The sequence below is a fragment of the Pongo abelii genome, chromosome 8 (assembly GCF_028885655.2).
Source record: "Pongo abelii isolate AG06213 chromosome 8, NHGRI_mPonAbe1-v2.0_pri, whole genome shotgun sequence".
Classification (NCBI taxonomy): Eukaryota; Metazoa; Chordata; class Mammalia; order Primates; family Hominidae; genus Pongo; species Pongo abelii.
In genome coordinates, this window is record NC_071993.2 from 54,623,005 (window position 1) to 54,646,809 (window position 23,805).

Below are 23,805 nucleotides of genomic sequence, written 5' to 3' on the forward strand. Positions count from 1 at the left end.
TGTCAATACAAATTAGTTCAAATTTTCTAACATTTTATATATGTGGAACCACTGATATACTCTGTCAATACAAATTAGTTTAAAATTTCTAACATTTTATATATGTGGAAGCATACAGTATATTAGTTTTGTAGGTTTGAAATTTATTTTCACATTCTGGAGGCTGGAAATCCAGTATTGTTATGGTTTGGATGTTTGTCCTCTCCAAACCTTATGTTGAAAACTGATCCCCAACATTGGAAGTGGGGCCTAATGGGAGGTTTTGAGTCATGGAGACATATCACTCATGAATAGATTGATGCCCTTCCTTGGGGTTGACTGAGTTCTCACTCTATTCACTGCTGCAAAAACTGATTATTAAAAAGGACCAGGCACCTCTCTCTCTCCCTCTTGTGTCCTCTTTCACCATGTAATCTCTGCACATGCTGATTCCACTTCACCTTCTACCATGAGTGGAAGCAGCCTCACTAGAGGCCCAATCTTGAACCTTCCAGCCAGCAGAACCGGGAGTTAAATAAACCTCTTTTATTTATAAATTAACCAGCCTCAAGTATTCCTTTATAGCAATACAAAATGGACTAAGACAGAGAATTGGTACTGAGAATTGGGGTGTTGCTATAAAGATACCTGAAAATGTGGAAGCAGTTTTCGAACTGGGCGATAAGCGGAGGTTGGAAGTGTGTGGAAGGCTCAGAAAAAGACAAGAATATGAGGGAGTGTCTGGAAAAAGTGCCCAAAGGCACTTCAGAAAGATTTGGGGCCACCCCTTCCCTAATAGGCCCCAAGGCCTTTTGGGGACAGACCTGGAGCACCACTGCCCTTGGCCACCTCTGGATGCTGCTTCCCACATCCTGGCTGCTCTGGCTCCAGCAGGGTCAAATGGCCCCAGGTAGGGTTTGGGCCACTGCTCCTGAGGGGCTAAGTGGTAAGCCTTGGTGGCATTCATGTGGTGTTAAGTCTGCAGGCATCCAGAATGCAAGGGACATGGAGGCTTGGCAGCTTTAACCTAAATTTCAGAGAATATATTAAAAAGCCTGGGAAAGCAGGCAGATGCCTATTGCAGGAGTGGAGCCACCACAGAGAGCCCCTACCAAGGCAATCTTTAGTGGAAATGTTGGGTTGGAGTTTCCTTAGAGTCCCCACCAGGGCAACTCTTAGTGGAGCTACAAAGGTGCTGGAACCCCACAATAGTAGAGCTATCCACAGCATTCCACCTCAGCCTGAAAAAGCTGCAGCATTATTACAACCCATGGAAGCAGCCAGTGGTCTACACCCAGCAAAGCTATGGGGGAAGGGCTACTCAAGGCCTTGGGAGCCCACCCCACACACCACTGTGACCAATATGCAGGAGATGGAGTCAAAGGAGATTATTTTGGAGCTTTAAGATTTAAAGTGTGCCCTGCTGTGTTTTGGATTTGCATGGGGCCTACTATCCCTTTCTTTTGACCAATTTTTCCTTTTTGGAATGGAAATGTTTACCCAGTGCCTGTACCACCATTGTACCTTGGAGGTAAATAATCTCTTTTTTGATTTTACAGGCTTACAACTGGAAAGAACTTACTTGGAGTCTCAGATGTGACTTTGAACTTTTAAGTTGGTGCTGAAACAAGTTGACTTTTAGGGACTATTGGGAAGGAATAATTGTATTTTGCAATGTGGTAAGAACATAAGTTTTAAAGGGCCAGGGGCAAAATGCTATGATTTAGATGTTTGGCCCTTCTAAACCTCATGTTGAAACTTGATTCCCAATGTTGGAAGTGGAGCCTAATGGGAGGTGTTTGAGTCACAAGGGCAGATCCCTCATTAATAGATTAATGGCATGAGTGAGCTTTCACTCTATTCGTTCTGCAAGAGCCTGGTACCTCCCCATTTCTCTCCTGCTTCCTCTCTCACCATGTGATCTCTGCATATGCTGGTTTTACCTCACTTTCCACCATGAGTGGAAGCAGCCTGTAGCCCTCACCAGATGCCCACTCTTGAACCTTCCAGTCTGCAGAACTATGAGCTAACTAAATCCCTTTCCTTTATAAATTATTCCTTTATAGCAACACAAACAAACTAAGACAAAGATCAAGGTGGCAGCAGGCTTGGTTTTTCCTGAGGCCTCTCTCCTTGGCCTGCCAATGGCTGCCTTCTTGCTGTGTCTTCACATGGACCTTTCTCTGTGCCTTTGGATCCCTGATGTCTCTTGTGTGTCCCAATTTCTTCTTTATATAAGGACACCTGATGGATTGGATTGGGCACACTCTAAGAGCCTCATTTTATATTAATTACCACTTTAAAGGTCCTATCTCCAAATCAGGTCACATTCTGAGGTACAAAGGGTTGGAACTTCAACATACGAATTTTGGGAGAATTTAATTTGGTTGATAACATACAGTATATACTCTTTTTTCACTGAGTAAAATTATTTTAAGATTCATTCATGTTGTTCAATGCATTGTTAGTCATTTTTTATTGCCTAGTTGCATTCTACTATGTAGACATACCACAATTTGTTTATTCACTCTCCCGTTGATGGGCATTTGCAGTGATTCCAGTTTTTGGCTATTATAAGTAAAGCTGATATGAACATTAATATATAAGTCTTTATGCAGACATATACTTTAATTTCTCTTAGGTAAAACATATGAATAGAACTGCTAAATCATATGGTAGGTATATGTTTAACTTTATTAGAAACAAACTCCATTTCACTGCAGTGAGTGTAAAATGGTATCTCATTATGGTTTTAATTTTCATTTTCCTAATGATTTATAATGGTGAATATCATTTCATGCATTTATTTGCCATCCTTATATCTTCCTTAAGAAGTATCTGTTCAAGTTTTTTGCTCATTTAGTTTTGGGTTATTTGTCCTTTTCTTGATTTGTAGTAATTATAGATAATAAATATAAGTTTTTGTGAGATAAATGTTTTGCATGTATTTTTCTTCTAGCCTGTTGCTTTCCTTTTTGGTTTTATAATAATATGCTTTGAGGAGCAGGTTTTTTTTTTTATTTGATGAAGTCCAATTTATTTTTTTTCTTTTACAATTTGAGGGTTTTGTGTCCAATTTAGGAAAAATTTGCCAAACCCAAGGGCAGTAACGTTTTCTCCTAGGGTTTCTTTCAGAAGTTTTATGTTTTTAACTCTAATGACAGGTCTATAATCTATTTTGAGTTAATTTTTATATAAGTTGCGAGGTAAGAATCAAAGTTCATTTTTGGTACATGAATATGCAACTGTCCAGATGATTTGTTGAAAGATTATCCCTTCCTTATTGTCTTGCATTAAATTTAGATATTATCATCTTCTCTGTTCTTCTCACATGATCATACAGAATACTGAATGAGAAATATATAAACATGCTCTGAAAAGTGAGAAGCTAACAGAAACCTAAGTCACTACCTTTATTAGTTCTGAGTAGGTCCCTGATAGACAAGTAACAGAAAAAGTATTAGGCCAGGAGTTGGAGAACCTGTGTGACTCGCTCTTTTATTAGCCCTCAAAGTTGTGAAATGGTAAAGAAATGGAAGATATTGTCTTTACACCTAAAAATTCCTATACTACATAATAAAGGCCATTCTTGCTTGGCATGATGGTACAGGGCCATAAATATGACCATGCAAGTTGAAACCATGCAAAAGGATCTTTTTTTTTTTTTTTTTTTTTTTTTGACATGGAGTCTTGCTCTGTCGCCTGGGCTGGAGTGCAGTGGCACTATCTCAGCTCGGCTCACTGCAAGCTCTGCCTCATGGGTTCACGCCATTCTCCTGCCTCAGCCTCCCAAGTAGCTGGGACTACAGGCACCTGCCAGCACGCCTAGCTAATTTTTTTGTATTTTTAGTAGAGACAGGGTTTCACCGTGTTAGCCAGGATGGTCTCGATCTCCTGACCTCATGATCCGCCCGCCTCGGCCTCCCAAAGTGCTGGGATTACAGGCGTGAGCCACCGCGCCCGGTCGCAAAAGGATCTTAGTAATCAATAGGAAATATTATTCTTGTTTCACGGCTCTTAACATTTTTTGTGAAATCATTAAAAACTCACTTATTGCTGGCTATACATATATAGAGAAGCAAAAAATAGCAAGACTAATATTTATTTAAAACATTGTAATTTAAAACATTAGAAATATTGGGAATTAAAACATTTAATTTGTTAAAGAAAAAAACTTACCAAGAGTAGTTTGAACAGTGTTTGCCTCTTCTTTTTGTTGTATAACTTACAATACAGAGTGAGCATCTTTTCTATGTCTAGGCTAACTTCCAAGTCTGGATCAGTTTCCACCTCTTATCCTTGGCACTTATATTGTTGTGAAATAGCTCCAAAGTTTCTTTAATGTCAAGTTTTTTACCATCATTGCTTCCCCTAGGTTGCCTTTATCCTTTTCCTCACAAGCACTTCGGTCATTCATGTTGGTAAGCTCCCCTTCCACAGGTGCCTTAGGCTGCAGCTCTAGAGTCTTTTGAGCAGTAGCAGTGTCAGCATGTCCCTGGTCAGTTAGTTCTTCTATAACTCCATTCAAATTTCATTTCCAACATTATCACTTTTTGTTTCTTTATTGCAGTTTCATCTCTCTCAGCCAAATCTCTCTCGATTATACATTTTGGTAAAAGGTCATAGGGGTTTACGATTGAGAGACAAGGAGACAACACAATCACATGCTTTGCTGTGTGTGAACTGAATAAGAGGCTCACAGTTACCTATCACTGACATATTTTGAAAGAAGTAACATTTATCAGTCACTGGTCATGATGCACATCTGTTATTTACATAGGGACTTGTGGACTAAAGTGCTAGCAAAGATGCTTACTACTTTAGGCAATTACTTGCAGTGAATATATTGTGGTAACTAAAATGTGAATTGTATTGTGGGACTGGTGTTATTTAGCTAAACACAGTAACTGATATTTGAGCATACTGGGGCCATGCAAAGTGAAGGCTCCCTATATTTGCAGTGTTCAAAGGTGTGTGAATTCATCTATTTAGTGTTCTCAGCATTTGAAGACGACAAATAAATTACTTCTTTAGCTTTCTTGATATGAGTCTTCAGGAACCTTTTCTATAAAGCCAAGAAATGTGTGATTAAAAAAACCACAGAGCTTTCTATGATGGCCGCTTAAGTTGGCTGAGTTTCAGATTAGATTACACTGTGTTATGAGGTAGCTATACCAATGGGCCTTTAAATAGAATATGGTTGAATTATAGTTTCTTTTCTTTTATGAAAAGCCAAAAGTTTTACATAACTTCCCTTACTTTAATGATTTAACATTATTTTTTATTATCTTTGAATTTCTTAGTTGTAACTCTTTTGATACCCAGAATAAAAACTTCAAGTCAGATCAAATATTATGTGTACCCACTATTGTAAAATGAGCTTCTTACAATCCCGAGAGGCTAATTTTTAAGGCATGTTTGCTTTTAGTCTCCTTGAGGGCAAACTGCACATGCAGGAATAGAAATTATAAATTTTGGACCTTTGACATTTTGGGAGAAGCAACAAATTATTAGCATTATTTATTAAAATGCCTAATCATGGTTCATTACTCTGATTTCAGAAGTATTCATCAATGCACTTCTCCACATTCTCCCCACAGAAGATAACAGAATAGCTTATTTTAACCATGTTGGAAATGTACTTGTTTTTTATAATCATAAAGTTAGTTTCAATTTTAATAAACCAACTAAACATGAAGGTATTTATCTAGTGACAGCAGTCACTGTGTTCCACTCTGGTTTTTATAATAACTATCTCAAGTCTAGTAGGAGAAACAAAAGTGAAAATAATTAAAATATGGTTTGGTAGAAGGGGAGAGTGGTTACAAGATGCTATGAGACTACTGGAAAAACACCAAACCAAACCTAGCTTTGAGGAAAATAAGAAAAGCCTATTGGAGCTGGTTAAGAAAGATAGCAGGAACTGCCTCAGCAAAGAAGGGATGAGTAGTTCTTTCAAGAACTGCAGGTTAAGAGGCATAAAAACCAACAAACAAAAAAAAAGAATTATGAATTCTAGATACCAAAAGAAGTTTTGTGGGAGAGCTAAGGCTAGAGAGGCAAACAGGTGAAATTCATATGCCATGTTAAACAACTGTACCATGATAGTAACAAAGAGCCAAGAAAGAGCTTTAAAAGAAGAGCTACATGTTCTGACTTGCATTTTAAGAAAATCTCAGTAGCTTTTGTGAATGATCAGAAAGGGAGGCAGTGAAGAAGACAGTAACCAGCTGAGAGGTAAAATGGGCTCAGTCTAAGTCAGCAGCAGTGGGAACTGAGAGATGGGGGAGGACCCCAGAGGTATTATGCAGGTAGAATCAACTGACTCCCTGTTTTCTGGTTTGAACTTGGTGATTACATAAGATATAGAATATAAGATGAGGGTCAAGTTGGAGGAAGTAAAATAGTAAATTTAGTTTTGAAAAACTTTGACTTTGAAAGGAATGTGAGTTATGGAATGAGATATCCTGCCTAAGATTAAAATTGCATTGCTGCGTTTTGATTCTGCTCTTTGAATGGCCGGAGACGGATAACTCCTAAGAGTAACTGAGTGGGGAGGATAGAAGGTGCCACTACCCTCCCATCCAACACAGGGAAGCAATGTTAAGGCTCTGTGGAGACAATCAAAAGTCAGCCTCCTGTTGGAGAGCAGATTAATAGCTTTATTGTCCAGGACGAAGGATGCAAATAGCTCTTTTTTTGTGTGTCTAAACAAAATAGCCAGAGAAGGTGGTTAAGGCTTCGGGTACCAAAAGTGGTGTATGACTCAGACTATTGGATTTTATGTTTTGGAAGGCTCATGTTCTGAGAAGCAGCAATATATGAGAACAAGGCTGAAGGACTGCTGTAAAGGACCCTGTGACAGTGGCTGAAGGATGTACCAGAAAACAGAGGACCTGACTCTCTCATATCTCGCACATTTCTTAGAATATGTCCGATCACCCAGTGCTATGTACCAGAACCCTTTATCATGGCCACGGGCCAAAACTTCTCAAACAAAAAGCCATACAGTGCCCTTTGCACTTTTTCTAAATGTCAACCGGAAAATAATCAAAACCATTTTTAGCTTACATGGAAGAATATCTCGGTATCTGTTTTTTTCTCTGTTGCTTGGTTGATTCCCAGAGTTGAACTCGCCAGGCAGATTCTTAAGTTCTAAAGCCTTTAAAAGGTTAAAAATAAATAAATAAATAATAAATTGTGTATTTACTATAACCAATAAAAAAGAAAAAATATGCCTTTGTTTAGTGCTCATGATCCTTAAACCCCTATATAACATGACCTGCTATTTAACGTGTTGTATGATAAGTGAAGCTAGATCCCCATTTAAAAAGTGCTATATAAAATATCTCAAGTTTCACATGCCAATCAGTGAGGTGGTTAATAAGAAAATGTTAAACTTTCTGGAGATACTTTCCACTTGAACTTCATTTTGTTCTTCTTTCATAAAAAAGGAAACACAAGCTATTCATTTCTCAGAACCCACCACAGATCTATCATTTTATAAATAAAAATAACAAAATAACAACAACAAAAACATATAAACAAAAAATATATACAAACAGTCTCACAATTTACCCTTCCCCTTTGAAGAAATTATAGTTAGGACCCTAAGAATCCTTCCTTTCAAAAAATTTCTTTACCAAGTGTGAATTCAACAAACACTTATTAAGCATTTAGTAGGTACCTGGCCTTGTTTCAGACACTGGAATACAGGGATGAATTGGATAATGGCCTCATACTTAAGGAGTGAACAGAGTAGTTACAGGACATGTAATCAAATACCATGTGACCAATGTATGGAGACAGTAGTATAAATGACAGCACTAGATTGTACCTAAAAGTCAAGAAGAAAAGCTCCTCAAGGGGAAATAGCCCTTGAACTGGGCCTTAGTGAGTCATTGGAAGTTAGCATATGAAAAACAGTGTGTACTTAGAAGGAAAGAGGAGAGAAGGTGAAGGGGTGGAAATAATGGAGGCATACGTGTCCCTTTGGGAAACTGTGACTAATATGGTAATAAGAGCACAGAGCACATGATCTAGTCCAACAACAGACTAAAACTATAAACGATCTTCTTTCATATATAAATGAAATTAGGAGGTAGCTAGTCATACTTTATTAGAATATTTGTGGAGAAAGCCTGAGAATCTATACATTTTCAAAGCTCTTGGGTAACTCTTGTGTAGCCAACCTAGCAACCACTGCCATGGAGAACAAGGAGCCTGTGAAGGTTTTAAGTAGCACAATAAAATGATCAAGTCTTTCTGAAAATCAATTTTAAAATTAATCTGGAAAAAATTCTGTAGGAATAATGAGAAAAAATTCATTTATGAATGAGTAATGATGGCAGATGAGTCTCATTAGATGTTAAAAGATAATATGAAGCTATGCTAATTAACAGAACAATACCAATAAAGGAATAAGAAAATCAGTAGAAAAAGTCCAAGAATAAATTAAAATATATGTAAGGCTCTAGTATATGATAAAAGTGGCATTTTACATCACTCAAGAGAAGTTTCAGGAGAGTCTTGGGACAATTGGATAGCTATATAATGCTGAGTCCCTATCAAACATCTTATACCAAATTAAATTCTAGCTGCATCAAAGATTTAAATGCTTAAAAAATCATAAAGGTACTAGAAAAAAACATGAAGTAATTATTACAGTCCTAGAGTAAAAGAAGCATTCCTAAAGAGCACAGAAAGCCCCAAACCCAGAAGCCCCAAAAGAAAAGATTGCCATATTTGACCACTAAAAATCAGCTATTTCTGTGTGTAACACAAACAACAGCAGAAAAAATACTACATGTAAGACACACAAAGGCATAATTTTTTCCTTAAAGAGTTAGTAATCGGCCAGGCGCGGTGGCTCACGCCTGTAATCCCAGCACTTTGGGAGGCCGAGGTGAGTGGATCACCTTAGGTCAGGAGTTTGAGAGCAGCCTGGCCAACATGGTGAAACCCTGTCTCTACTAAAAATACAAAAATTAGCCAGGTGTGGTGGCAGGCGCCTGTAATCCCAGCTACTCGGGAGGCTGAGGCAGGAGAATCTCTTGAACCCGGGAGGCGGAGGTTGCAGTGAGCCGAGATCGCACCACTGCATTCCAGCCTGGGGGACAAGAGCAAGACTCGTCTCAAAAAAAAAAAGAGTTAGTACCAATAAGAAAAAAAAAAAATGGAAAATGTGGCAAAGAATTGAAACCAGCAGTTCACTGAAAATATAAAAGGCTTAAAAACATATGGAAAGATATTCTTTTGTTCTCAAATAAATACCAATTAAATAATCAATAAGAAATAATTTGTCATTTAAGAGATGAGAAAAGATCCAAAAAATTGATAGCCCAAAATATTAATATTGTCTTTCTAGGAATTTGTTCTAAAAATATTTAAATATATGCATACAGTATATGAAGAGAGATGACTGCTGTTCATAACAGCAAAGACTAGAACAACCTAAATGTCCAAGTGTTCTATGGTAGTTAATTATATGGATAAGTACCCTAATTTCAGAAATTAAATATTAAATAAATTAAGGTACTTATCCATATAATTACCATGCAACACTTAAAAAAATGGGATACTGCTATACATGCTGACAATATATTTGGAAATTGTATCTAGGAGGAAAACAAATTTAAGGATGTAAAGTGCATTCCAACAAATTTTTTTAAAAGTTTGCATGACAAAATGACAAAATGAATAGTGTAAAGGGGCCCTAGAAAGTCTTGAGAGAAAGAGAGAGACTTTCTATTTTATATCCTTTTATGCTATTTGGCTTTTTTTTTTTTAACCATGTACATCTATTACTTTAAAATATATATAATATTTAAAAGTAAAAACAATGTACTAAAACCAAATAAAGAAAGAAAAGAAAAGAAACCCTCTGGCAATGATATAAAAAAAGAAATCACATATAGACTTTTGTTGAGAAAATATTTACCATAAATTCCTGCATGATATCATACGCTGTTGTTTTTTTCTCAAGCATTTTCAAACAATGCTTGATGGCTGTCTGCTCATGAAAATTGAATATTAATGGCCGAATCTGAGCCAATTGATCTAGTTCTCCTTCAGAAACAATTTTGTGCGTATCTAAGGAAGAGAAAAATTCACATATGTAAGTTACTGGTATATATGTGAAGGGAGATTTTATTTTTGTTTCTGTTTCTCTTAAAGGCACAGCCACTTAAGGGTAAACAGAAGTTTATTTTTCCACGGGTGAAGAGTCTACTACTTTGAAAGAGGCTTCCTTTGGAAAAATAGTGGCTATTTACACCTTGAAATTATACAAAATCCACTGTCCTTGGAGAAAACTGTTCAGTGCTATAAACATAACGAATGCTGTGGATTGAGAAGTGTTCAGTTTTATAATGTGAATTGGGTATATGGATTGAAAATTATGCCAAGGCAAGAACGTACAAGGCTTGGATTAGGAAAAAGAGAGAACTTTTGCCCTCCCTGGGACCAAGTGTTTGGAAGTTCCTAGAGTCTGAGATGTGGGAATGTGGAGAGTTCACGTCCTGTTTCATTACTCTGAAACAGACTGAACATGGACACACACACGTGCACACACACCAAGGATGGAGAGGATCTATGCAATATAATTAATAAGACTGAATAATGGATACATATGGACACTTGCAACCAATAATTGGGGAGAACATTCTATTAATATTTAATAGCACATATACAATCTTTTTATTTTTAATTATGATCTTTTAGGTCATGTTGACAGTCAAGGTTCCAAATATCTGAAATTTTATACATTATGTCCACTGGCCAAAATGCAATAAATCTAGAAGTCAACAGTAAAAGAATATTTTAAAAGCTTCAAAATTTTGAGGTAAGATGTTCAAGTAAAGCAAGTTCTCATAATCTCTTTGCAAAGCCAAATAATGTGAACAACAATCAAGTTAATACCAGGAAAAAGATATATACAAAACAATACAGCAAAAGAAAGAGGTGGAAATTTCTAAGAATCTGCACATTCCTGGGAAGCACATCTTATCTTGGTACTCCACTATATCCAGAGGCTCTTTGTAGGGTTGGAAGTGAGGGCTCTTGCTTGGGATAGACAGGCACAGAAATCCTAAAATTTCTCACAAATACCCCTAACCTTAGTATGAGAGGAGGTCTAAGCAGACTGGAAGGGGAGAAAAAATTCCCACAAGCGTAGAAGCCATTTTGATCATCTTTGATGCCCAACAGAAAAACCCTTAGACCTTCCCATTGTGTTCCACCTTTGCTAGTACAAAAGCTGGGAGAATGAAGAGAGAAAAAAAATGAAAATGTAGAATGACTGTAACAAACACTGGTGTTGACTCCCCAACACTGATTCTACCTCTCTGGTTAGTTAAAGCCATTTGCGATCATTCCACAGTAAGATCCTTCCAGTGAATAATTCAGAAATAGGTAGGAGATTTGTGCCAACCATAGAAATAGGCTGGTCTTGTAAAAAACAGAAGCAAACCTGTCTTCTACCCTCATCCCTCTGTACAGACATAAACAAAGAAGTATAAGGACCTAATTATCATAGTCTGCCCTCTTATGGCCATAAAAGGAAGGAGTATAGCAAATGTGAAAAACATAAAGAACCTAAGTTCTTGATGACATTAGCAACTGATCATATTGAACCTGGAATCCTTCCTATCTCTGGACTTCCATTATGGTAGAAAATATATACCTTTATCATTAACATCATTCTGAATTTGGTCTCTTTTTCTTGTAGCCTGGTCCAAGAATTCCAATCAAAGTATAAAGGTGAGGTTTCAGCTGTAGATCATGGGAATCATTTCAGCCTGTTTACAGGAAGGGATTTGATATATCTATCTGGTGCTTGTATCACCATTGGGTGGGCTTGAAGAGCAGATGCCTCTCTCATTATGATCCAAGAACAACACTGCATAATGGTCTGCCAAGAAAAGTTCTGTCTTTGCCACAATTAGGAAACTGAGGAAGGTGGAGACCATTTTTTCTAGCCACTGGCTCCTAGATGACACCACTTGAGCAACAATGGAGAAATGAAAAAGTCACTACCATGACTGTTGGCTCTAGTAACACATCACCTTGCCTATAATGAGGACCAGGAACGCCAAGCCTGCTATGATGCATAGCAATAAAATGGATGCCTCTCTACACATTTACATCTTGGCTAAGTGCATATGATTGGCATATCCCAAATAAGCTACCAGGAAGTCTTGAAAATGTAATTTTTCATTTTTCTGCCTGGGCCATACAGGAAGGTACACTAGGAGAAGGGCGTGATTGATATTGAGTAAGGGCATCTGTGATATCTGCTTAACATTTCAGCCACACCATGCCCTTTGAGTATCCTGCTCCTTGGCCCCTACTCCTTCAGCACACTTATCATTGTCCTCAGGCAAAATAAAAAATGCAGCCCTCCAAAATATAGTTTACAAAGGAAGATAATGAGATCCAAATAAACATGGAAATCAGGAAGAATTCATTCCTGCTCAATCAACAAAACCGAAGAGATAGAAAAAGCTATGCATGTTCATAACAAAATGGAAAAAAACGTGAAACACAGAAAAAATAATAATATAATATAGCATGCAGAATAATTTTTAAAATCTATTCTAAAATGGAAGATAAGCTTAAAAAGGAAAATGAACTGTGTAGGCAACATCTGTCGAAAGAAAAAGAAAATAAATTATTTTAAATAAGAGTTCACAAGGAGATAAGAAAACAATAGAATGAGGTTAAAAAAAATTAGTTTATAAACCTAAGAAAATAAAAGTAAAACTCAAAAGTACATAATTACAGCAACAATTTATAATTAAATCGAATTCTGCAAGAAACAAAGCAGACAGTTGAAAATCAACTTATTGCCATAGGACAAAGGCATGTATACATACATTAATGAAGACAAGAAAGGTTTAAAAACAAACAGTGAAAAGATAATGCATGTGAGGGCCTCATCAGAGGCTCAGGAGAAAAGCTGCAGACAGGGTGAGGAGCTTGAGAAATCCTCCTTCGTGGGGCAAGCTTGGGAAAGGGAAAAACAGCATCCACAGGAATGGCACAAAGCATGCCCAGAATGCTTTTCCCTATTTCCCTAATGGACCAAAAGCATAAGAACCTGAGAAAAGGCATGAAACTCTGCCATACTCCAGGCACAAATGAAGACTCATTAACATTGGGGGTAGGGAAGAGAGAAGAGCATCCTGGACCCAGGCCATAAGATATTCCCTACACCTGCAGAATGGACAAAATAACAAAGGAGGTACCACTTGAGGCCTTCCTAAGACTGAGACTGAACAAGGACATCAGAGAATGTCACCCCCAACCAGGTTGGCAAGCAAGGTAATCATAAGTAAGAGCTCTCTACTGCTGGGAATTAGACAAGATCATGGAGAAGACCTTCTCTGAGGTGAATGTACAATGGGAAGAGCTAAAGCAGAGGGTGGAGTAAACACTGAGGCAAATCCTCTACGTGTAAGGTAACACTGGAGGAATTTGAAGCTGGTGGTGCACTAAGGGTAACCATAGCAACATCAAACCCAAGCCCTGCTGCATTACTGAGTAAATTAATGCAACTCCTCACACTGAAGGCCTACCAACAAAAGAGTCATGCCAATCCCTATTTACCTCAGCGTCTAGAACTTAGGTAAGAAATACTACAATAGCTCCCCCTTATCTGCAGGGGATATGTTCCAAGACCCCCAGTGGATGCCTGAAACTCTGGATAGTACTGAACCTGATCGTCATCAACTGAAACACATTTTTGTTCATGTCTTCCACCCATAAATTTAATGCCTTTTCCATCTTAAGTAAGCATGTATCATGCACTGTGGCCATAACTTTGGCACTCTGATGTGCAACAGCAAAACTTGAATAGAAGATTCATTCTTACCATAAGTCTAAGCAACTTTAGCATATGATTTTTTTCTTTCCTTATTAAGTCAAGAACTTTCACCTTTCCATGTAAAGAAAGCACTTTATAGCTTCCCTTTGGCATATCCAAATTGCCAGCATCACTACTCTTTGGGGCCATTACTAAGTAAAATAAGGGTTACTTGAACACAAGCACTGTGAGGCCAAAACAGTAGATCTGATAACCAAGATGACTACTAGTTGACTTATAGGCAGGTAGCATATAGGGCATGAATATGCTGGACAAAGGAATGATTCACTCCCAGGCAGGACAGAGCAGGACAGTGTGAGGTTTCATCACACTACTCAGAACAGCGTGCAATTTAAAACTTATTGTTTGTATCTGGAATTGTCCACTTAACATTTTTAGTCTGTGGTTGACTGCAAGTAACTGAAACTATGAAGAGTGAAACCACGGATAAGACATTTTTACTTCTATCTCTAGACTATACAATATTCAGTTTTCAACCAAAAAATTAGAGTACACACAGAAGTAAGAAAAAGAGAAAAAAGTTGCCAAGAGACAAAGCAATCAACAGAACCAGACAGAGATATAACATATGTTAAAACTGTCAAGTGATGAATTTAAAATAGTGATAATCAATGTGTGAAAAGGCAGTGGGAAAAGTAGACAATATACATGAACAAATGGAGAATTTCAATGGAGAGATGGAAGCCATAAAAAGAATAAAGTGGAAATGCTTAAAGTAAAAAAAATTGTAAGAAATTAAGCATGTTATTGATAAGCTCATCAGTAGATTTCACAGAAGCAAGAAAAGAACTCATGAATTACAAAATAGATCAAGAGGAATTATCCAAATTAGAACACAGAGAAAAAAGGTAGATGAGGAACAGAGGCAGAGAAGAAGAGACCATCCAAGAACTACAAGCCAATATCAAACAGACTAACATATTACACCTGTAAACGGAATCCTAAAATAGAAGAGAAGGAGAATTGGGCAGAAGAAATATTTGAAAAGATAATAACTGAGAATTTTTTCCAAAATGAATGAAAGACACCAAGCCTCAGATCCAAAAGCTCATCAAGGACAATATAAGCCAGAAGACAATTGAGTGACAACTTTAATGTAATCAAAGAAAAAATCAAAATAAAGAAATTAAGATTTCAGTAAATACATGACTAATTATAAAAGCTAGTATTCTTGTAACAATAATGTGTAACTTCACTTTTTCTTTTCTACATGATTTAAGAGATGACTGTTTCCTAAATTTATTAGTCTAAAAATAAAAAAATTACCATAACTTTAGATTGTAAATCCACATTTTGTTTTCTACATAAGAAACTAAAGCATTAAAAATATTATTTTATGTTTTGGAACACATAATATATAAAAATGTAATTTTGTGACAACAAATGAAAAAGATGGGGTCAGAACTGTTAAAGGAACACAGTTTTTTTTTTTTTTTTTGTATTTTACTGAATTAGGCTGGCATAAATTCAACTTAGAGTGATAAGTTTAGGATGTTAAATATAATGCCCATGGTAACCATAAAGAAAATAGCTAAAAAAAATACATAAAGGAAATTGTTAGAGAATTTAAATATTTCATTACAAAAGGCAACTAAATACAAAAGGAGACAGTAAGGCAAAAAAAAAAATGAGGAACAAAAAAGCTACAAGAAATATTTTTTTAAAATAGCAAAATGACAGAAGTCTCTCCTTATCAGTAATTACTTTAGATGTAAATGAATTAAACTCTCCAATTGAAAGAAAGATTGGCAGAATGGATTAAAAAATAAAAACACGACCCAACTATACACTGTCTACAAAGGACTCACTTTAGATCCAAAGACGCAAATAGGTTAAAAGTAAAAGAAATATTCCATGCAAACAGGAACCAAAACAGAGCATGAATAGCTATATTAATATCAGATAAAATCGATTTTAATTTTAAAAAGTTAAAAACGACAAAGAAGGACATTATATATCATAAAAGGTTCAATACAGCAAGAACATATAACAGTTATAAACATTTATGCGCCTAGTAACAATCAAAATACACAAAGCAAAAATTGGCAGAAATGAAGAGAGAAAGAGTTTTACAATAATAATTGAAGACTTCAATATCCCATTTTCATTAGTGGATAGAACAATCAGACAGAAGTAAGAAAAGGGAGGACTTGAACAATATAATAAACGAAGTATATCTAACAGATACATACAGAATCCTGTGTGTAACAACAGACCACATATTCAAGAACACATGGAATATTTTGCATGTGTTAGGCTATAAACTAAGTATCAATCAGTGATAAAAGACTGATATCACAAAGAGTATCTTCTCCAAATACAAGAGATAAAGATAGAAATCAAATATAAGAAAAACTGATAAACTTACAAATTTGTGAAAATTAAACAATATAATTTTAAAACACCAATGGATCAAAGAAGAAATTACAAGGGAAATTAGAAACATTTAGAAATAAGTGAAAACATAATACAACATATCAAAACTATGGGACACAGCAACAGCAGGGTTAAGGGGGAAATTTATAGCTATAAATGCTTACATGAAAAAAAACAAGGCCTCGAATAAACAAACTAGCTTTACAATGTAACGAATTACAAAAAGAACAAACTAAACCTAAAGCTAACAAAAGGAAGGAAATAGTAAAGATTAGAGCAGAGATCAAAATATAAAATATAAAAAAGAGAAAAATCAATGAAACCAAAATCAAGTTCTTCAAAAATATCAACAAAATGATGTGATGAACCTTTAATTATATAAACTAAGATAAAAAGAGAAAAGACTCAAATTACTAAAATCAGAAATAAAAATGAGGACATTACTACCAATTCTAAAGAAATAAAAAAGATTACAAGGGCGTACTATGAGCAATTGTATGCAAAAAAACTGGATAACCTCAATGAAATAGACAAATTTATAGAAACACAAAACTACCAAAACCAAACCACAAATAAATAGAAAATCTGAACAGACCTATGACTAGTAAGGTGACTGAATAAGTTATCAAAACTGTCCCAAAAAAGTAAGCCCTGGATCCAACGGCTTCACTGGTAAATTCTACCAAACATTTAAAGGAGAACTAACACCAATACTTCTCAAACTGTTCAAAAAAATTAAAGAGTAGGGAACACTCCCTAACTTAATCTATGAGGCCAGCATTATCCCAATATCAAAGCCAGACAATTATCCTACATGAAAAGAAAATTAAAGGCCAATATCCATCTTAAACATTGATGTAAAAATCCTCAACAAAATAGTACCAAAGCAAATATTTAGCGGCATATTAAAAAGATCATACACCATGACTATGTGGGATTTATTACCGGAATGCAAAGATGACTTAACATACAAAAATCAAGGTAATACAATACGCTAACAGAAAAAAAGGCATGCTTATCTCAGTTGATGCAGAGAGAGTATTTGACAAAATTCAACATCCTTTCAAGAATATATTCTTTTTTTTTTTTTTTTTGAGACAGAGTTTCACTGTTGCGCAGGCTGAAGTACAGTAGTGTGATCCCAGCTCACTGCAACCTCTGCCTCCTGGGTTCAAGTGACTCTCCTGCTCTGCCTCAGCCTCCCAAGAAGCTGGGATTACAGGCAACTGCTACCACGTCTGGCTAATTTTTGTACTTTTTCTTTAGTAGAGACATGTTGCCTAGGGTGGTCGTGAACTCCCCGACCTCAGGTGATCTGCCTGCCTTGGCCTCCCAAAGTGCTGAGATTACAGGCATGAGCCAACATGCCTGGCCTATTTGTTTGTAGAAAAAAAATTCAACAAACTAGAACATAAGAAAGATACCTAAACATAATAAAAGTTATATATGGAAAACCCACAGCAAACATACTCAATGTTGAAAGAGTAAAAGCTTTTCCCCTAAGATCAGAAACAAGGCACGGATGCCACTTTTGCCACTTCTATTTGACATAGTATTGGAAGTCCTAGTCAGAGAAATTAGGAAGAAAAAGAAATAAAAGCCATCCAAACTGGGGAAAGCAAAAAGTAAACATCTCTGTTTGCAAATATGATATGATATTATATGTAGAAAATCCTAAAGATTACTGGATTTTACACACACATACACACACACACACACACACAGTTAAAAAAATAAATTCAGTAAAGTAGCAGGATACAAAGTCACACACAAAAATCAGTTGCATTTATATATACTCACATGAACAATCTGAAAATAAAATTAAGAAAACAATTTCATTTACAATAACATATAAAAAGAAATAAAATACTTTGAAATTAACTTAGCCAAGAAGGGGAAGGGAAAGATTTGTACAAAGAGACCTACAAAACATTGCTGAAAAAAGAATTAAACAAATATATCTCATGTTCATGGTTTGGAAGATTTAATATCATTAAGATATCAGTACTACCCAAAACGATCTACAGATTCAATGTAATCCTTATCAAAATCCCAATGACTCCTTCTGCAGAAATAGAAAAACTCATCCTAAAATTCATATAGAATTTCAAAGGATCCCAAATAGCTAAAACAATCCTGAAAAATATGGGGAAAAAAAGACTCACACTTCTTGATTTCAAAACTTACTACAATACTACAGTAATCAAAACAGTCTGGTATGGGCATAGACAGACATATAGGCCAAAGGAATAGAAGAAAGAGTCCAGAAATAAAACCCAATGATTTTCGAAAAAGTTGTCAAGGCCATTTAATGGTAAAAACACAGTCTTTGCAACAAATGGTGCTGGGAAGCTGGATATCCACAAGCAAAATAATAAAATTGGATCTTTACCTAATGCCATATACAAAAATTAACTCAAAATGGATCCATTACCTAAAAGTAAAAGCTAAAACTATAAAACTCTTACAAGAAAGCATGGCAATAACTTCAAGACATTGGATCTGGCAATGATTCCAAAGGTACAAACAAATTTTTAAAAATATAATTAATAATACTGAAATATACACTTAAAATGGATAAGATAGTAAATTTTATGTTATGTAAGGTTTACAACAATAAAAATAATTTGGAGAAAATACCTCTAAGTAACCCACAGATCAAAGGGGAAGTCACAAGAGAAACAGGAAGACATTTTGTTAAAAATGTGTAGATTGTATTTTTTAGAAAAGTTTTACATGAAAAAAAAATGAGCACTTAGAATTCCCATATATCCCCTGCCAAAGTTTCACTTATTATTAATGTTTTACATTTGGATGGTACATTCATTAGTATTGAACCAATATTGACACATTTTTGTTAACTAAAGTCCATACTGTATCTTGGTTTTCTTAGATTTCCTTAATATCTTTTTACTGTTTCAGGAGCCCATCTAGGATAAAACATTACATTTAGTTGTCAAGTCTCTTTGGGCAACTTTTGGCTATGATGGCTTCTCAGATTTTCCTTGTTTTTGATGAGCTTGATAGGTTTGAAGAGTACTGGCCAGGTGTATTCTTCAATGCCTTACTATTGAAATTTGTCTAATTTTTTCTCATGATTAAGACTGGGGTTATGGGTTTTCAGGAATAAGATCACAGAGGTAGAGTGCCATATTTATCCATAGTATCAAGGGTATATTCTACCAACACGATGTATGACAGTTGATGGTGACCTGATCACATGGCTGCAGTAGTGTTTATTAGGTTTCTCTACTATGCAGTTATTCTTTGTACTCCTCTGGCCATACTGTACTCTTTGAAAGATTTTATGTGCAACCCACACTTAAGAAGTGGGAAATTATGATCCACTTCCTTTAAAATTGAATATCAATGTAATTTATCAGGAATTCTTCTGCATGGGAGATTTGTCTCTTCTTACCCATTTATTAACATATTTAATCATTTATTTATATCAGTATGAACTCATGGATGATGATTTTATACTTCATACTATAATCCACTGCTACATTAGATTGTTGTTCAAATTGTTCCACCTTTTGCTACTTAAAATGAGAAAACATTATAAATTGAATGAAAATAAAAACATCTCAAAATGTGTGGGATGCAACTAAAGCAGTACTTATAGGAAGATTTGTTGTATTAAATGCTTGTACTACTGTTGTCCCTCTGTATTTGCAAGGGATTGGTTCCAGGACCTCCCACGGATACCAAAATCCTCAGATGCTCAAGTCCTTTACACAAAATAGCATAGTATTTGCATATAATATAAGCACATGCTCTCTCTCAAATACTTTAAATCATGTCTAGATTACTTATAATACCTAATACAACATAAATGCCATGTAAATAGTTGTTATACTATATTTTTAAAATTTGTAATTTTTTGTTGTTGTATTGTTATCTTTGTTCTTAAAATATCTTTGATCCATAGTTGGTTGAATTTGTAGATGCAGAATCTACAGATATGGAGGGCCAGTTGTATTTATGAAAAAGAAATATATCAATAATCTAATATATCAATAATCTAAGTTTCCACCTTAATAAATTAAGAAAATAATTTAAAAATAAAATAAAATCCAAAGCAACAAGGAAAAAGGAAATAATAAAGAGCAGAAATCAATGAAATTGAAAACAATGAGAAAGTAAGGGAAACTAAAAGCTAGTTCTTGGAAAATATCAATAGAATTGATACAGTCTCTAGCTAAACTGATCAAGAAACACAGAACAAAGACACATTTTATGAAATTGAAAAAAAAGAGAGGTGATCAATTAAGATAGACATTAAAAAGTTAATGAGGGAATATTACAAACAACTCTAGTCCCATAAGTTAGACAATTTACATGAATGGGACAAATTCACTGAAAAATACAAACTGCCAAAGCTCATTAAAAAAAAGAGAGACACCTAAATAGTCCTATATCAATTAAATAAATTGAATATTGTTATGGGCTGAATTGTGTCACCCCCCAAAAAATACATATGCACTAAGTCCTAACTCCCAGTAACTCTAAATGTGGCCGTATTTGGAGATAGGGTTTATAAAGAGGTGATTAAGTTAAAATGAAGTCATTAGAATAGCCCTTAATGTAATACAACTGGTATCCTTATAAGAAGAGATTAAGACACAGATATACACAGTGGGAAGACCATGTAAAGACACAGAGGAAAGACGGCCATCTGCAAGTCAAGGAGAGAGGCCTCAGAAGAAATCAACTTTGCTGACATCTTGATGTTGGACTGCTAGCCCACAGAACCGTAAGATCCATTCTTGGATATTTTGTTATAAAAGTCCCCCCCCCCCAAAAAAAAAAAACTAAAAACTAATACAAATATGTATTTAGAAACCTCACAAATTCTGGGTCCAGTTGGCCTCACTGGTGAATTTTAGCAAACATTTAAGGAAGCAATACTACCAATTTTATACAAACTTTTCCAGAATATTGAAGAGGAGAAAACACTTCCCAAATAATTTTATAAGGGAAGCATTACTCTGATACTAAAACCGGAAAAAGATATCACAAAAAAAGAAAATTACAGATCAATATCTGTCATGAACATAAACACAAAAAAAGTCTTCAGGAAAATACTAGCAAATCAAACCGTAAAACATAAAAACAATATTACACCATGACAAAGTTGGGCTTATCCCAGGAATGCAAAGCAGGTGAGATATTTGGAAATCAACCAAAGTAACTCATAATATATCAACAGGCAAAAAAAAAGAAAAACTATATGATCATCTGAATAGATGCAGAAAAAGCATTTAACAAAAGTAAGAGTCCATTTATAATAACTCCAGGAAACTAGAATAATAGGAAGGCTCCCTTAATCTGATAAATGGCATTCACAAAAATAGTACAGCTAACATTATACTTTATGATGAAAAACAGAATGCTTTCTCCCTAAAATGGAGAATCTGGAAAGGATGTCCACTCTCTTTCCTCTTATTCAACATTGAACCAAAGGTCCTAGCTAATGCAATAAGTCAGTAAGTCAAAAAAAAAAAAAAAAAAAGAAAGAAAGAAAGAAAGAAAAGAAATGAAAGGCATATACATTGGAAAGGTAGAAAAATAAAACTGTGTTTATTCACCAACATGAGTAGCTACCTAAAAAAAATTCCAAAAAATATATTTAAAAGGCCCTAGAATTAATGAGCGTTTAGGAAGGTTGAAGGACACATTGGTAATATACAAAAATCAATCATATTTCTATCTACTATCAATGAACAATAGAAGTTAAAATATTTTTCATAAGTTTCATTTACAATGGCACCAAAACATGTGAAATATTAGATATAAATCTAACAAAACATATATACAATCTATATGTTAAGACTGCAAAACAAACAAACACTGATGAAAGAAATCAATGCAGACCTAAACAGAGTGAGGAATGCTTCCATCAGGAGAAACAACAACAAATCCATTGAAGTGGAATTTGAGAATGCCACCAGGCCATTTTGGCTCCTCATATGCCACTGAATCATCAGGGAAAGGAGGATTACTACACTGCCTAGTGTGCTGCATTCTAAGTATTAAGGGGAAACTGGGCTGCTGCTATCCAATGGAGTAACGAGGAATATGTCTGCAATGCAGGTGATCCTCTAGGGTGTGTCAAGGTGATTAAGTAAATGGAAAACTACAACCACCTAATCTAGGCAGAACTACTAATGACTTAGATCTTGAGGAATGAATGTTTGGGTCACCCTATCAGACAAGGAACCACAACCAAATGGGATGTTTGCTGAGCTGAAAGAGAATACCAGACAGGTGTAAGACGGCAGTGGTCAAAACCAGATACAACCATGTGACCAGCTACATAAACAGGGATAAAATATTGTGAATTTTTCTTTTTGATATGCATATGATATATATATATATCATATTTTCGTTTTCTTTTAAAAATATTAAAGGGAATGTGAATCAGTTGGAAAAGAAAGAATATCACTCAAGACAAAAAAGAGACACTTTTGGAGAAGGGGAGAGAATGTTTTCAGTTGTACACAGATTAGTTTTATCACTGTAGATGCAAGCATAAGGTTGTCTTTATTTGGATATTAAGTAACATTTAAAAGGGTGTATATAGGTGCCAGGCTGATATAGGGTGGACTGTGATAGCTTTACAATATGTTGACATAGCTAGGCTGGATCACTTTTCCCAGAATTCTGTTCCTTGAATATTTCCAGCTAAAACAGGGCACAAGCGAGGTTCTCATGTCAGATCTGGAAGGTGTACATGGGGCAGCAGCTATTCTGTGCTCAGATGCACCATGGATGATCTCCTGACTCCCCTCATTTTATATGTGGAAGGAAGAACTTAAAATCACAACAGTGCCAATCCTACCTGAATGAATATAACTGGCATGTCATTCTATCTAAATTTCAAACAAGTTTACACAGGAACGAACAAAATAATTTAAAATCACTGATGCAGCAAAAACTTGCCCAAATAGTTACAAAAATGTATTTTTTAAAAAATTACAGGGAGGATTTTCCTTTCCAGATATATTTAGAATAAGTAGAATCAAAACAGAATAATATAATATGTCCACAGGAACAAACAAGTCAATTAGTAAAAAAAATTCAGAGAATACAAAAGGATCAAACATTTTTGGAAACTTAATATGTGATAAAAGTATATATAAATTCATTTGGGAAATGTGGTTTACTTAGTGAATAGTGCTGGTATAACTGTCCAGTCATATGAAAGAAAATATAGTTTTCTATACCTCTATAATATTTAGCAATAAACTGCAGACAGATTCATGATCTAAGCAAAATAAATGAATAAAAATTCTGAAGAAAATTTAGGAGAATATTTGTATGTTTTTCCTGTAAAGAAGACTTTTTTAAACATTTTAGAAATTAAGAATGTTCATGAAAGTCTCCCTTCTTAAGGTATAGAATTGAGGGTTACAATTTATAGCACATTTGTCAGACAGACATGTTAAGATTTCCAACATGTGAAGAGTTCCTACAAATTAATAAGAAAAGAAAAACAATGAACAAAGTTTATAAATATGCAAATCCAAGAAGAAGTTAATAAACATATATTAAGATACTTG

The 23,805-nt window shown here is 35.2% G+C and overlaps 1 protein-coding gene across 8 annotated transcripts in view; it reads right to left on the reverse strand.

Annotated features, from left to right (window-relative positions):
- The window catches only part of PTPN20 (protein tyrosine phosphatase non-receptor type 20), a 90,978-nt gene that overhangs the window by 27,254 nt on the left and 39,919 nt on the right, over positions 1 to 23,805 (reverse strand). For 6 of the 8 annotated variants that reach the window (XR_008510408.2, XM_024253646.3, XM_054522263.1 and 3 more), the window contains 2 exons: positions 9,920 to 10,071; positions 7,051 to 7,141 (listed from right to left, as the gene is read on the reverse strand). Coding sequence is in view for 6 of the 8 variants with exons in the window: in XM_024253646.3 (XP_024109414.3) it covers positions 7,051 to 7,141; positions 9,920 to 10,071 (243 nt within the window). In the remaining 2 variants the exon portion in view is untranslated. Of the gene's footprint in view, positions 1 to 7,050; positions 7,142 to 9,919; positions 10,072 to 11,662; positions 11,788 to 23,805 lie in introns of those variants that run through there. The other 2 variants (XM_063727553.1, XM_054522264.1) reach the window with 2 other exon arrangements.